This window comes from Asterias rubens, chromosome 4 (genome assembly GCF_902459465.1).
Source record: "Asterias rubens chromosome 4, eAstRub1.3, whole genome shotgun sequence".
In the NCBI taxonomy this organism is placed as follows: Eukaryota; Metazoa; Echinodermata; class Asteroidea; order Forcipulatida; family Asteriidae; genus Asterias; species Asterias rubens.
The window spans coordinates 12,929,171-12,945,696 of NC_047065.1; the positions used below are offsets into that span (position 1 = coordinate 12,929,171).

At 41.2% G+C, this 16,526-nt stretch overlaps 1 protein-coding gene across 1 annotated transcript in view; it reads left to right on the top strand.

Moving 5' to 3' along the window:
• The window catches only part of LOC117288943 (zinc finger protein 423-like), a 42,903-nt gene extending 27,425 nt beyond the window's left edge, over nt 1–15,478 (top strand). The window contains exons 3-7 of the mRNA XM_033769820.1: nt 5,697–5,810; nt 6,746–6,892; nt 7,782–7,997; nt 9,659–9,697; nt 10,696–15,478. Coding sequence (XP_033625711.1) covers nt 5,697–5,810; nt 6,746–6,892; nt 7,782–7,997; nt 9,659–9,697; nt 10,696–14,885 — 4,706 coding nt within the window. The 3' untranslated portion in view covers nt 14,886–15,478. The remainder of the gene's footprint in view (nt 1–5,696; nt 5,811–6,745; nt 6,893–7,781; nt 7,998–9,658; nt 9,698–10,695) is intronic.
• Nucleotides 15,479–16,526: the final 1,048 nt, after the last annotated feature.

Here is a 16,526-nt window from a genome sequence, read left to right on the forward strand (position 1 = left end):
TAATATCATTAGATAAACGTGCACAGTGACATGAGCTTTCCATAGATGCCCAAACACTTCACTCCTATCGCGTCCTCCATAGAATATGACTGCGTACTCTCTATGTGAAATGAATGTAGGTTAAAGGTGAATGTACACGCTGGCTGAAGGCCGGTCTCTGGCGTTATTCACGAGCCTCGCAGTGTGACGTCAGATGTTCAGGCTACCATACAAATTGAAACAGCCATGTGATGTTTTTTTCAATAGAGGGCGGGCTTCAGGGAATATAAAGCCCTTTTCACACCAAGATTCAATTCTCAGTATATAAAACCCCTGGAAATTCCTGGTAAATTTTATCCCCACCGTTGCTACCCCATGGTATGTAGGTTCACACTTGATGTGTTTTTTTTCCTTTGAAGAAAATGCACACTCAGCAGGGTAATCCCAGGGGGGTATCTGACCTAACCCTGCTCTCCTAAGCAGGGGTAACCGGGGTTTACCCTTTAAGAATAATTATTGTTTAGTAACTGGCCAGCAGGACCAGTTAGCTTGTCATTTCACGAGTCTGTCAGCTTTTTTCACTTGCATTTATTATTTTAAATGAACAATTTCAGAAGTAAAAGGCATGGAAAGAAACCACTGAGCCAACCTGATGCCCAATAATGCCTTGTTGTAAAGTTTTTTTTTTCATTCATCAATATATTTTTGTTTTTTTATTTCTTCAATTAAATTCAATTAAAGGCAGTGGACACTATTGGTAATTGTCAAAGACTAGCCTTCACAGTTGGTGTATCTCAACATATGCATATAATAACTAACCTGTCAAAATTTGAGCTCAATCCGTCATCAAAGTTGCGAGATAATAAAGAAAGAAAAATAACCATTGTCACACGAAGTTTAGATGGTTGATTTCGACACCTCAAGTTCTAAATCTGAGGTCTCGAAATCAAATTAGTGGAAAAATACTTCTTTCTCGAAAACTATGGCACTTCAGAGGGAGCCGTTTCTCACTATGTTTTATACCATCAACCTCTCCCCATTACTCGTCACCAAGAAAGGTTTTATGCCAAAAATTATTTTGAGTAATTACCAATAGTGTCCATTGCCTTTAAATTCAATCCAATCTAATTAAATTCAATTCAATATTTTATCAGTCATGTTAAAAGTACATGAAATGTACAAAGAAAATTTGCTGATACAAAGAAAAGAAGAAAAGATTGGGTCATAATTGTTATGTAATCTGTCAGATTGCTACACTATGTATAATTAACATCCAAGGGGGTGACACTAAAGCCTGAATACAAATCTTATCAGATGAGCGACTGTCATATTATAACAAGCTGTCTAGCCAATGATGTGTACTCTATTGTGCTAGTTTAGCTGCTGACACGCCCGCAGGCATGGCCCTTATTGTTTGACAGAACAGCTGGGCCTTACTTTTAGGGCTGGAGGGGGGCGGGGAGTTGTATGACACATCATACACAAAGTTTTAATGCACACCAGTCTGGTTATCTAATTGTTTGAATGTTAGACATGTGGAAAAATACACTTCATTTCATTTCACTGTGGACATTGGACAATTTCTTTGTTTATGCAATTAACAAATTTTCCTGCTGTGGAAAACTTGAGAGGTTTTTACTGTTTGTTGTACGTACATGTTGTATGAGTAGCTCCGTTCCTGGGTATTATGTAATGACCTAAGCGAAGCAACATAGACTTACTGTGACACAAATTAAAGGGTAAGTTGCATGTGAATTACTCTGATAAAAGTACTCCACAAACTGCAACCATTTGTTAGTTTCCTACATGACTGCGACACCCAGGAAGAAGGTTGTCGCTTCAGAACACTATGCATTCTCTTCAGTTGACACCAGAAAAGCCATTTTCCAAAGAAGCAGCTGTTTTGAAACAACCACACTCGCAATTCAACGCAGATGGTCAGTTTGGACCCTTAGAAGGCTAACATGAGTGCGAAAAACATTCATCAGCCTTACAAAAATACCATCTTATACCGTCAACACAGAGAAAATCTCTTTTCACACACTACTATATTCCCTGGGGCAATCCCGGGGAATAATGGCCGGCCCTTTCGTTTTTACCCTGGATCTACCCCTGCAAATGGGCATTCCCAAGGGAAAAGCCACCCCTGCTCTGGTGTAAGGGCAAGCAGTGAAACCCAGGGGGTATTCTTGCAACCAGAACCCTGTGGAATAGGGACCAGTGAAAGTGCATCGGGTAAACATGGGGTCAAGAAACTGCTCGAGCCTCCCCAGGGATTTATTCCGCGGGGTTATGAGATACACTGAGAAAAACTTATGAGGGGTGGCTATTCCCAAAGGTATGCCCATTTGCTGGGGTAGATCAGGGGAAAATGAGGAAAGGCTGTCTGTAATCCCCCCTCCCCCCCGGGTTGCCCCCAAGGAATAGAGTAGTTTGAAAAGGGCCCAAGATGTCGTAAATCTTGTCAACTTTTCCTCATAATGCGCTTCAAACTTGCCTCTCATTGGCAAATTGTACAGAGTGATGAAGCAGTTACGCTATAATGTAATCATTCCAAGTAGAATCTATGTCCCTCTTTGGTTTGATCCTCTGTCAAAGTTGTAATAAAATCCACATTACAAAATGCAGGTGCAAAAAATAAGTGATGACCTGACGATTTGACCCTAGCCAAGTCTTTCTCAAAGACTATAAAGAGAAAGCCTTTGAGAAAGACTCTGCTAGGGTCAATACGTCAGGCCATTAACTATTTTTCTACATTTAAACAGCAGCTAATTCTATTTTGCTCAAAATGTAGGTGCTAAGTTTTTAGAGAAGGCAGAATCCAACAGTTCCTCTTATCTCTCAAGGCCTCTTAGCTTCATGTCTGTTTTGATAAGATGATACATTCCATGAAGAAACATCAATATTTTCTCAGGGTGCATGTACATTTGGCACTGACTAGTTGAAACCTAAAACCAAGTAAAGCGATCGGACTGATCCCTACTCATTTTACTTTTTCCTGACAAACACTCCGATCAGTCTCTGAAATAGTGCAGATTTAGGTCCCGTCGACGTAATTGAGTCTCGCGAGTATTAGATTTATAGACAACAATATCATACCATGTACGCAGCGTCTTCCATTAGGAATAATGATAATTGGTTCAGGGAAACTATCGGCTTTGATGGAACCCAATTTTTTTTTATGAGCAGAGTTTATAAATTGGAGGAAATTAATATTCCTTCTCTCTCTGATGAATTTATCGGACAATGGAGGGTTTACCTTTGGTAACTCAAGAAAAACTAATGACTTTGCAGGCCTGCATGCTTCGTTTTTTAGGGGCAAGGGCACCAAGGTATTTTCTCCTTGGTAAAGGGCACCCTATAAGGAAGTTTTTTAATTTCTACTGGAGCATCGCAAGGGGCACCAAGGCAATGACCAGGGGACATGGAGGCAATTGCCTTCGTTGCCTCTGTGAAGTATCATGCCTGACTTTGAAAGCTTACTTGATAAGAAGCACTGTAAATGACGTCATACAATTTTGTTGGAAATGACCTGCTTTGGACATGTACACGTAGTAATGTAATGAAATTTTAGAGATGGAGATTTTTCACCCACAGATTTTGAATATAAGAAAGGCTTTGAGAAACTGGATCGGACCCCCCCCCCCTCACAAAAAGAAGAAAGTATTTCTCTATATTTCCCTGACTCAAATAAAGCCCAATTTTTCACAATTCTATTATTTTATACATACGGTGTTGATCACATAAACTATGAACACTGTTTGCAACTATTTCGTCAGCTCTACCAATCCTGTATATATAATAACTTAAATGATTAAAAAAAAATAATAATAATAAGTTCTTAGAGTGCTGTATTCCACCTGATGGCCTTCTCAAAGCGCCTTTTTTCCACTGGACAGGCTTTGCAGATCGAGCTACATTTTGATGTATGAGACCTATTCCTTTACCTAGCACCATGCAAAGGTTTACGAGGTGCTGTTTGTGGTACAATATGCAGCCAATCAAGATGCTGCCTGCAACCAATTTGTCAGCTGTTCTAGCAGTCCTGTACAATACCTTTTAAAAATAAATTGAGCGGGGGCGTCTAACGAGTAGTAAGTGCAACAAACCCATCCTTTAAAGGAAAATTTGTAGGTACCATTTTCTCTGGGGGCCCTTTTAACTGCAGGTTATTGATTCATAACCCTGCTGGTCATTTTATCGCTATGGTTTCAGTAATGGGCAAGGGGGGGGGGGTAGGAGTAGGTGAAGCTAAAACAGAAACAACCAAATTAATCTGGCATAACATTTGTGACAAAACATAAAGCATCATTAAGATTTTGTTGTTTTGTAAAACAGGCCTGTCGAGTGAAATGAAATGAAATTGTAATTGCTTACAATTTGGTGAAATGGTTAGTTCAAGTAGATGGAAATGAAAGTTCCCCCACAATCCCCAACCCAAGAGAAAAATCCAAAACGAAGACGATGACAAAATGACAAATCCCTGAAAGAGAGATTGCTTGTTGTCGGCTGATGTTTATGTCCCTTGATGCTTAGTGGTTAATTTCCCTTGATGGACGGATCAATTCACATGAAGAACAAAAGTCTGGATATTTTGTTAATGTCATGCTTATTTGAATATCCGCCATTAAACTTGATATGAGATCTTGTTTCGAAAAGATCAGGGGCCCAATTTCATAAAAGCTTTTTATTGGATTGCAAATTTCTTCTCTTTATCTATTGCAAAAAAGTTAGTCTTATTTCATTAATGAACAAGTAAACTTGAGTGCTTGCTCACTTACATATTGAGCAGTAATTTATTTAATAATCATTTGATAATATACACATTATACATATAGCTCATTTAGCTAATATTTAATAATTCATATTGCTCAGTTTGGGGAACAGGGGGATGCTAATCTGGGCCCAATTTCATAGAGCTGCTAAGCACACAAATTTGCTTAAGCATGAAATTTCTTCCTTGATAAAAGCAGGATTACCAACCAAATCTCCACATGATTTCCAGGATAAGCAAACAATAGCAAATTTGTGTGCTTAGCAGCTCTATGAAATTGGGCCCTGGAGGTTGCGGGTTAAAGTCCTGTTCTAGTCAATTTTTCTTGAACAAGTGTGTCCCACGTGCACTCTTGGAATCTTGGGCAGACAATATTCTACTGATAGTGAGCTGCAGATTGTTCCAAACATGCCTTTATGGTCTTGACAGTTTTAAGTTGGTGAAACAGTCTGCAGTAAGGATGAGTTTGATGATCTGAGGTGCCTGGATAAATAAGGCTTCACCATATTTGCTTGTCAATTTAGAAGGCAGTGGACACTATTGGTAATTACTCAAAATAATTATTAGCATAAAACCTCACTTGGTTATGAGTAATGGGGAGAGGTTGATAGTATAAAACATTGTGAGAAACAGCTCCCTCTGAAGTGACGCAGTTTTCGAGAAAGAAGTAATTTTCCATGAATTCGATAAATCAAGCATCTGATAGCACACAACTTCGTGTGACAAGGGTGTTTTTTCTTTCATAGTTATCTCGCAACTCCAAAGACCAGTTGAGCTCAAATTTTTACAGGTTTGTTACTTTATGCATTTTTTGAGACACACCAAGTGAGAAGACTGGTCTTTGACAATAACCAATAGTGTCCAGTGTCTTTAAATTCAGGATTTTGGAAAAGAAGCTGCATGTAGCACCAAGTCTCATGAATATTTGTTTCTGTCTTTGCAGGTGGTGCTTTCTCTGACGATTCAGCTTTTGGGGAAGCAGGTCCATCGTCGAAACCAGACGACGCTGACGACGAGAGACTTTCATTCATCTCTGACGAGACAAAAAGCAAAAAAGGTGAGCCATTGTAGTCAAGGTTTTGGAATCAGGGTATGGTAAAAGGCTGTCAACATTTTGTCTGAAAATTGAAAAACTAGGTTGTCCAAATTGTTCACTTACAATACACTTACATGTAGGCCTACATGTGAACGGCAGACAAAACAGGGTGGCCACATTAAAGACGAGTGCCCAAATTATAAACAGGGCATCAAAAAGACACCCAGCCGCCCCTCTGCCTGACACTACGGTTGAAGTTTATCCCTGCTTTTAGAAAACTAAAGGAAGAAAGAGTCCTTTTTGTCCCTACTGACTCTTTCCTGCTGCTTGTCAACAGAACTGCATGCTTGTCAATGGAACTGCAAACCCTACATTTGTTTTACATATTTATATTCTTTTCTAGTGGATGGACTATCCAACTTGGCCATATTGGTTCTATTTAAAGACCATCTTGAACAAAAATGACAACGAGTGATCTTTGCTGAAAATCATTTAAAATATCTTCAATCTATATTGTAAATTTGGGTGTGATCCCTGGCTATATACATGTACAGCAGTAAGTGGTTGTATTGCTTCTAAGTGGTTGTATTGCTTCTAAGTGGCATCTCTGAACTAAACTATTGACAATATAGGGAGAATGCCATCATTTTTAGAGTGCCTGTTTGGCCGGAGATTCTGTCCCCCCCCCCCCATATTATGAGAAACTGTGCAAAATTCTTCCGCAGCGCCCTGTTTTGAATCAAACTCCTCCAGCCCATTTTAATTTCCTGTGTGGGGGATAGAAATCTCCAAGGGACAATATTTACAAATTACCCACTCAGTTTCCCTTGTGGCTTATTACTTGATAAAACATGTAGAAATGATACATTTAATGGGGGGAAAAACATAATTTGTGAAAATTGTATTAGTTTGTTTATTGTATTTTGCTAAACCAAATTTGTGATGTTTTATTCCAGCTCGTTCAAGTGCCGGCGAGTCATCACATATAGAGGAATCTCCTAAGAGCCCAACTAGTATCATCCTCAAGCCGTTTTGTGACGAAGACAATGATTCTATCACATCTGACATTGAGAAAAGAAACCCTTTGAAGTTGCTTTCGGCTGGTAAGGAGTGGGTCTAAAAGCTTATAGTTTATAGCTTAACTGAAATATATCCCTCTGAAATGAAGTTATATTCCAGAAAACTGCCTTTGGAAATGCTAAAAAAAATGCAACATCAGATTTTAGTAGTTACAACCACAATTAAGGTGCTGAAAACATGCTGAAAATTGTCAGTTGTTTTTCACTATGTTCTCTGTACTAAGCAGCCTCAGCCCAAGTTTTGACGGGTTTGTTATTTCATGTTGATGGTTTATCACAAAAAAACCCATTTTAAGCGTTTCGAGATTCCAGCCTAACTTAAAGCCTAGGTTCTTATCTGTGAAACAGGGTGAGTGCGTACTCGCATCAACAACTAATGCTTGTTATTAGAACTTTTGTCATGTCAGAGTTTCATTGTGGCAACAGCCATGATGAAATTCCAAAGGAAATTGATAACTCCAGAAGTTTTGTAAAGTTCCACAAAAATTTACCGCATCCGGCCGGCACAGAAACAAAACTCCGAACCCGAGGTGGGCTTATTTGCCCCAATGGCAATCTTCTACTTTTTGGAATAATTAATTTTCTCAAATCAAGCAGGTACCAAACAAGTGGTGTCTGAAGCTTTGCATGGTGTGAAAAAAATATAAGAAGTACTCAAATAAGTAAAGTTTCAGGTACAACCATGTATTAAATCTCTTTTGTGGGAGTGTTGGCTCTGTGGTCTTGATGTTTCACACAGTATACTCGCTAAGACCACACCGGCTCTATCAGAGCGAAGACTCCAAAAATGAGATTTAATACATAATTGCACCCACAAGTTAACGATTTATGTTATTTTATATAGGTACCAAGTACTCGGCTATATTTTTTGAGACCCCCACCTCAACTCAAATTTTACCTCGTTAATCTGTAGACGTTGAACCAGGGGAGCTTCTTGACCTTGATGAAGACGACATCATCGCTGATGATGATGCAGAGGATTTAGGAGAGGAGGAAGGAGCCGAAGACGAGGACGACGACGAGGAAGAAGAAGACGAGGAACAGGAGATTTATAAGTGTGACTCTTGCAACTCAGCTTTCTTGAGCATCACTGACTTCATGGACCATCGCAATTATGACTGTGAAACAGGTACATTTCAAATATCTAAATATATTTGTTTCTATCACTCGCAAATTTACTTTTAGACAGCCTCGCCACTATGGGCAGTGCGCTGTATTGATAACCTTCGTCATCAACCCCTGGGAGGGATCGACTGACAAACAATGCCAATCGGCTCCAAAGGGGGACTACTTTGCATGCGCGAGTACAAATGCAAGTATTTGGACGTGATTCCATTTAAAATGAATCATGTCTTTTCACAGTCACCCTTAACTTCACACAGCTGTAGACATATCACGTAACAGCCATACTTGATCGTGCAAGGTTGTGAGGGAGCAAGGCATGCTTTGAAAAAAACAAACATTGTGGGATCTATCACCCATTAGTGTTGGCTCCGAGCCTTCTGAGTGAAACAGGACGCAATAAACCATCTTGCAAGTTAGACTTGATTAATGACTAGTACAATGACTTGATAGTCATGAGTTACTGCTTTAGTTTGAATAGACTGATCCATTAAGCTCTGCCCCATTGGTATTGACCAATCACAACGCAATAAAGGTCCGACAACGTAAGTCCGACGTATGCTTGGCGCGCCGGCAGAGTTGTGCAGAAAGGCATTGGAGAGGCCCGTGTGTTCTTGCTCACACGTGCGTCGTGGGCAGAGCCTAGTGGATTGGGCTGTTCCTTAGACTATATCGTCAGTTGTTGGGTCATTTGGTTCAGGGCAAGCTTTTGTATACATGTAGTTACCTCCAATCTGAGCAAACCCTGGTACCATTGTGCGTCACATTCAAACAAAGCTTTGTTTGGAGGTTTTCCCATCTGCTATGCAAAAGCTTGCCCAGATTCATAATACAACAGCTGTCTTTACTTTGAGCTAAAAAAATCTACTTGAGCAGGATTTGAAACTGCGACCTCTACAATAAAGGTGCCGGCACTCTACCAACTGAGCTATCTACCACTAAATTTTGTTGTCTCCCAAATATTTCAACATTTTTGTTGTCAGTCATACATGTAATAAGTCATTCAACCTACATGTATAAAGGGATCACACGGGTAAACTTGGGTGTGATCCCTGGCTACACAGCAGTTACAGGTTGAATCACTTCTGACTTGCACCCCTAAACAAAGATATTGACAATAAAGGAAGACCATCAACATTAGGGCCGAGTAGCTAGCTCAGTCGGTAGAGTGCTGGCACATTAATCTGGACGTCGCAAGTTCAAATTCCCATAGGTGTTTTTTATTGTACTGTACCTTTGTGAATAATTTCTGTGTTAAAACCAGCATTACATGGGGAAACAAAAAATAAACAGTTACCCTTACTTTATAACATGGCCAATGAATTATGTTATCGACTAGTCTCACTAGTCTTCCTTAAAATGAGGATCCACCTGTAGGTTGTGGCGCTGTTTTTTGAGTTAACCACTAGGTATTGACCTGGCTGGTTATGTTCTCTCCTGCATGAGTGGGGCTTGGAGTTTGATGGAGTACAGGATAGTGTCTTGACTTATTCCTCAACATTTGACCGGAGTTCAACTTAGTTGCAAAATTTGCCACCCATTTCTGGCGTAAGATGCTTTTTTATTTGTATGGATTATGGTAACATCAAATTTGTGTATGCCCTACTTTGTTTACAGAACCTGTCGCAAACCCATGTTCTTAATACATTTGTTTTATTTTAATTTCAGATATTGGAATTGGGGCCAAGTTGTATGTTTCAGGTTCAGGTATGTTCAAAACTTCATTATGTACCCATGGTTTCTTTATCACCAAAGTTTGAATTGTCTAGCCTTAAATGAAATGAATCATCAGATAAAAAGTTTGCATAGGCTGAAATTTGTATTGTTGCTTGGGTTAATCCGTGGTTGCTTAAATTACGTTGACTAAGTGAAAAGGTGCTTTTTCCTGAATAGACCTTATGCATTTCATAAATCATGGCAAGTCATAAACCTGTTTCAGCTCTAGGAGTAAGTGGCAACCTTTGCCTCAAAGCATAAACCACAAAGTGCTTTATAACAAAAACTTGCTTGCTTGGCCGAATTCCTTCTGTGATTTCATATGCATTATATATTATATAATTACAAGTGACTTTTTATTAGAATGAAGACATCTTTGTCATTCTTTGTCAGACCCTGTTCTAGAACAAGAGTCCTCTGTCACCGCTTGTGAATATATTAAATGACATTCAGAATAAATCCAGCCATGTCAGCATGTGACTTACTTATGTTGCCATTCCTGAAAATTCCTGAATTTTTTGGAGAAAATGAATCATGGAAGGCACAAAATGATTTTTTTCCAAAATGACTGTACAATACCTGGAGTAAATAAAAATAGTGTAATTCACCAAACTTAAACATCATAAAGAGGTTTGGTTCATCTAAAACTCTTTCCACACTGCATTTCTTATCCCCAAGGAAAACAACCCTGGCGCACTTTCACACTGTCCCTGTGTAAGTCCCTTTTCTACGTGGGTTGCACATTTCAGGAATACCCCCAGGTTCTTCCACTTACCCCCTACTCTAGAGTATGGGTGGCTATTTCTCGGTGTATGCACATTTGCCGGGGTAGATCAGGGTTAAAGTGATCCAACTGTAAAAGAGGTAGCTGTTGTACCCTATACTAGGGTTGGCCCGGGTAATAGAGCAGAGTGAAAAGGGGTTCAGTGTTTCCTTACATGTAATCGTTTCTCATGCCATTATACTATTTTGCCTTTTTGTTTTGACAGATGAAGGAAATTCATCAAGTGAACCCTTAGACCTGGATTCTCCGTATGCTATGGAACAGGGATCTGTTGACAGCAGTCTACCGTATCAATGCCAGTTCTGCGATAGGGCCTTCCACCGACTCACCTACCTCAAGAGGCATGAGCAAGTCCACAGCGACAAGATGCCCTTTAAGTGCCCCTACTGCAGTCGCCTCTTCAAGCACAAGCGCAGCCGTGATCGCCACGTCAAGTTGCACACTGGAGACAAGAAGTATCTGTGTGACCAGTGCGACGCATCATTCTCGCGCAGTGATCACTTGAAGATTCATCTGAAGACGCACTCGGCGGGGAAGCCATTCCGTTGCGCCATCTGCAACCGGGGTTACACCACGTCGGCGGCGCTGACTGCCCACACGCAAAACTTTCACAAGACGCTCATGGCGAGCAAGGGAAACAGTTTTAAATGCATCCACTGTGTTGCCACGTTCACCACCTCGGAGAATCTTCTCGATCACCTTCAGACTCATGAGTCTGACTTGCAGGACGGACAAAATGCCCTTTACACAATCGCGCACAGAAATGGCTCTGAGACGTACACTGAGAATCTCGGTGGGGATGACAACAGATGTCCCATCTGTGAAGAGCAGCTCACCTCCATGGAAGAGCTCCAGAATCACTTAGAGATTCACAAGAACTCAATAAGCGCCCCTCTGCAGTGCCAGTTTTGCCCACGAGCGTTCTTCCCCAGTATTACTGTGTTGAACGTTCACATGAAAACTTTACACTCGGACAAGATGTCTAAGATGCATCGTTGCCAGTACTGTGGTAAAGAGTACCCCACCTTATTCAATCTGACAGAGCACGTATCGGCAATGCATGAGCCTCTTGCCATACATTCAAATGGTTCTGATCAGGCAACTCCCACTAGCACCATGCTGTCCTGTGCCTACTGCACGATGGAATTCGGCACAGTTCAAGCCCTACACAGCCACGTGGACTGCGTTCATTCCATCCCAAATGCAATCACATACGACGCTGACGGTCGTCTTCTCTGTCCCCGTTGCAGTATGGGATTCCTTACAGAACCAGCCCTTTATGAACACTTTCAGAATTACCATGGTAACATGGATAACCAGTTGAGCGGTGAGCTGAGAGTCCAGTGCACTCAGTGCACCAAGGTTTACCCCAATCAGGCCATGCTCCAAGAGCACATCAACCGTAGTCACAGCCAGGCCATGGATAGCATGAAATACCCTTGTCCCTACTGCTTTAAACAAAACCTCTTTGATTCCATTGAGCAGCTGCAACTTCATGTAGAGGTCTTCCATCAGAGTGATCGAGCCCCTGTGTTCCTCTGTCCAGAAGAAGACTGCAAAGGACACTTTGACACTGCTGAAGCTCTCAGTGATCACATTCAAAACGACCACGAGACTGAGACTAATCAACCGGGAAAGGATGTATCGGCAGCGACCAGTAAATTAACCCACCAAACACGCAGCAAAAAAGAGAAAAGCAAAGAGAAAGGAAAACACAAAGAAAAGCGCAAGTCTAGTACAAATAAGCAAACTGCGAGCACCTCTGTTCAACCAGCTCCATCTGAGGATCCTGTCGCCCCCTCAGTTGATCCTCGACCTTCGAGCCAACACAGCAGTCAAGCTAGCTTCTCATGCCCAACGTGTCATAATGAGTTCACCAACGAGGAACAGCTTGTGGTGCATGTTCTGACCCACTACAAGACAATTTCAGCCGAGTACATCTGCAAAGATTGTGGGAAGAGTTTTAAGAAGCCAGATGAGTTGCAGAAGCACCTGTTTGAGATCCACGCTCACCATTTGTACAAATGCTCCCTCTGCAAGGAGGTGTTTGACTCCAAGGTCTCCATACAGGTTCATTTTGCAGTGAAGCACAGTAACGAGTGTAAACTGTACAGCTGTATGAAATGCGGGGTGGTTTACCGCACAGAAGGGGACCTTCTGGTGCATGTGAAATTTGAACACCTGAAGATAACTCAACCCTTCAAGTGTCTGTTTTGTAATCAGTCATTTGCCTCCGATGTTGAGTTTCAGTGCCATCTGACCTCTCACTCAGAGCAGTTTCGATGTCCGTTCTGCAATGCTCCTTACAACTCTCAAGAAACCCTTGAAGTGCATTTGAGGGCAACTCATGATTATCCAGGCTCCTCGCCACATGTTCAAAATCTTACCCCTAACAAAGACATTTTTTCTGACAAGCCTTTCTTCAGTCCGTCTGACTCAGATAACAGTGTGAAAGAGGCAGCCAACATGAAAGATGAGGAAGAGGGGTGCTTCATCTGCAAGATCTGTGATGCCAAATTCCCACTGAAGATTCTCCTTGAGAAGCATCACTTGAAAGAACATGATATTAAGTCCCGCAGTGCTTCCGTGCAATCCAAGATGTCAGATAAGAATGCAGAGACCACTGAAGTACCTAGGAAGTACAAACATCCTTGCGAGACTTGCTCACAGAGTTTTAAGACCAAGTATGAGTTGATGAAGCATGCTATTGAGCACACAGCAGAGTTTAAACTTCGCACAGACAGTACTTCTCCCGATGGCGGCGCAATGTCAAATCAACCCACGTGGCACTGTAAGTGCTTCGTCTGCAAGCAGCCAATCCAGATGGAGACTGAGTTCCTGAGCCATGCCCAGCAGCACAATGAGGAGATAGCTGGACCTGGTAACACCATACGCTGTGTTGCCTGCTTGCAGATACTGACGTCTATGGTTGAGCTTCAGCTTCATGCACGCTACCACACACAAGCTCCTCCGTCCACCGGGGTTCATGAACTATACCCATGTTATGTCTGTGGAAAGACCTTTGGATCGAGAACAGATGTGGTTCCGAAGCTGGATGGATGCAATCACCCTTGCTTTATGTGTCTCAACTGCATCAAGGCTTCCCTGGAGTGTCAATTCTTTGGTTCCTCCATCATTAAGAAACCTCAAAATAACACCCACCGTTGTCCAAAATGCACCGTGAAATTTGAAACCCGCGAAGAACTTGACATACACCTGCTGACTCATGGGTCGGGAAAAACATACCAGTGTATTAAATGTCAACAGAACTTCGCAACAGAGATGGAGATCCAGCTCCATGTTACAACTCACGTACTCTCAGAAGGAGTGCACCTTGAGTGCAAACTCTGCAAAGACATTTTTGATTCCCCAGCAAAACTGCAGTGCCATCTCATCAACCACACCTTTACTGAGAAAGACTATCGTTGCCCAATCTGTAAAGCACTGTTCAGCTGCGCCCAGGATATTCAGGCGCACGCCATTGAGCATGGAATGGAAGCAAGGCGTCACAAGTGCTCTCAGTGCAGCCAGACGTTCTTTTTCGCCGCTGAGCTCCAGAATCATGTCTTGTCTCATCCAAGCCAGGAAGATCTTGGCATATTCCGCTGTGAAGAATGCCGTAGGGTCTTCTCCTCTAGTGCAAGTCTAGCTAACCATGCACGCCTTCATACCACATCGGACAAAGGCTTTAAGTGCTCAATCTGTATGCAGATGTTCTACTCCACCATGGACTTACAGCAGCATTATTTCAGAAGCCACTCGGAGGCTGAACTTGGATGTAAGAGAAAGTCATTTAAGTGTGGCCAATGTGATGAGGTGTTTCCTTGCTTGAGCAATCTTCAAGGTCACATGAGGATACACACAGACGGTCGTAAATACACCTGCTCCATTTGTAAAAAGGTCTTCTCGCTGAGTCGTAATCTCACCATCCACATGCGGTCGCACAGCGGAGAGAAGCCCTACCAGTGTCCGATGTGTGACAAACGCTTTGCTCGCAAGGAAAACAGGAAGGTACACCTGAAGTCCCACACTGGTATCAAGCCCTTTATGTGCCCCCACTGTGGGAAGATGTTCTCGCGCAAGTGCCACGTCCGTGACCACATGCGAACACACAGTGTGATGGTGACTCGTGGAGCTCTCTTACAGTGTGAGCTCTGCCAGGAGAGTTTCACACTCGCCAAGAATCTCCGTCGACACATCCGGCGCATCCACAAGGAGGAGGGAACCTCTCAGAGTAGTTCAGCTTCCCCGTTGAGCTCTGCCGAATCGATGACGGCAGAAGAGGACACCTCGCCAGACATTGACGGCACATCTGAGAGTGATTCGGTCGGGGCTGAACCCGTTGTTAGCAGCAGTCAAGATCCTCAAAGGACTGAAGAGATGCAAGTACAATAGACCTTCATCGTCACACTTAAAGCCATCTTTGTCTAAATTACTGTGTACTTACTGATGAGGACAGTTAACATTCTTAAAACATAAAAAGGAACCGGACTGTTTTTCTGTCCGGCCTCGTTTAATTCACATTCATATTGGTGGTTGGAAAACAAGATGGCTACAACAAGATAAAATATCAGATGACTGATTAACTGACTGAACTTTTAATGAAAAGGTCATGAAACTTGAAAGTTCATCATGTAGATTTGTAAATAACTGTTCCACACTGATAATTGAGAGAATATTCACTACCGCTTGATCTAAGAATAATCCATCAATCTTCAAACGGCAGTTTATGTCTTATCTATTCAAAAGAGCATTTTGAATCTTGAGCATTTTGAAATTGAGTACGGCCATTTTGGTGCTGTTATCAGCGCTGTTATTCTTTGCAGTGAGTTTTATTGAATTTCTATTTCAAATGCACAATCAGTGCAAGATGCAACCCTCATTGGAGGTGTCCGTTTCAACACAAACGAAAGTCCTAAGAAAAAAACTTGTATCTCTGTCATCATTATTATTATTATTATTATTTTATTTGACCTCAACAAATACAAGAACTTCAAAAAGCACAGCAAAAGTTAAACGATAACACAACGCACCAATCAAAATAATAATGAATACAATAATTATTCAAGCAAAAAGCACACAATAATTATAAAAAACAAAACAGAACATGACAGGATGGCAACTAGATGAGCAAAAAAAAAAAAAAAATGAGTAGAGTCATGTTTATCCCTCAAACATAATCTGCTTCCAGGGGTCGATTTCACAACTTTAGATGGTCCTAGCTTAGGACTAGTCCTAGGAGTTATGAAAAACTTAAGACTAGTCCTAATTTGGGATGAGAAACTTGTCCCAACCTGATATAAGACTAATCTTAACTCTTTGTGAAATCAACTACTGAAAGTTTGAAAAAGCTTTGCTTGTAAAATCACGAGTTAGCGCTCTAGTCGAGATGGGTAGCTCTATGATTGATACTAAACTGACAGTTAAGGTCCTTAAGGTAAAGGTGCTACTTTGATCAAGTGCCAGATCAAGTAAGCCATTGACTTGTTATCAAGAACAACAGTTGTAAGAGGTATTAATGAATTTTTTTTTTAATAGGAAAGAATATGCTTTTTCATCATCGAAAAAGAGATCAGCGATTTTTAAAGAAATGAAAATGGTTTCCTTTGTGGTTGTATATTTTCATCGCTTGTGAAAAGTTAGTGGTACCTTTCCTTGAAAGGCAATGTGTATAGTATCGTTATTTTCAAAAGTGGAAACCACTCCTTCAAAATTTTGAATATATTCTTCAAACCTATCAAGTGCGAAATAATTTTTAACAAATTGGGTTTTTAAAGAGATTTTTTTCTTCTTCAATGATGAAACGTTTATGCAGCGACTCTTCGTTGGATAAGTTATGGTTGTGGTGCAGGCATTATCAAACTTTAGAAAGCTGAAAGTATAGATAGATTTATGCTAAATGTAGTTATACTGTTTTAATATCACCCTTTAAAGCAAACAAATTGATGAAGACATAACTTTTATTTAATAACTTTTATGTTGTATGAAATTTGTGAAGGTACCATATCTTCAGAGCCCAGTTTCATAGAGTCTTAT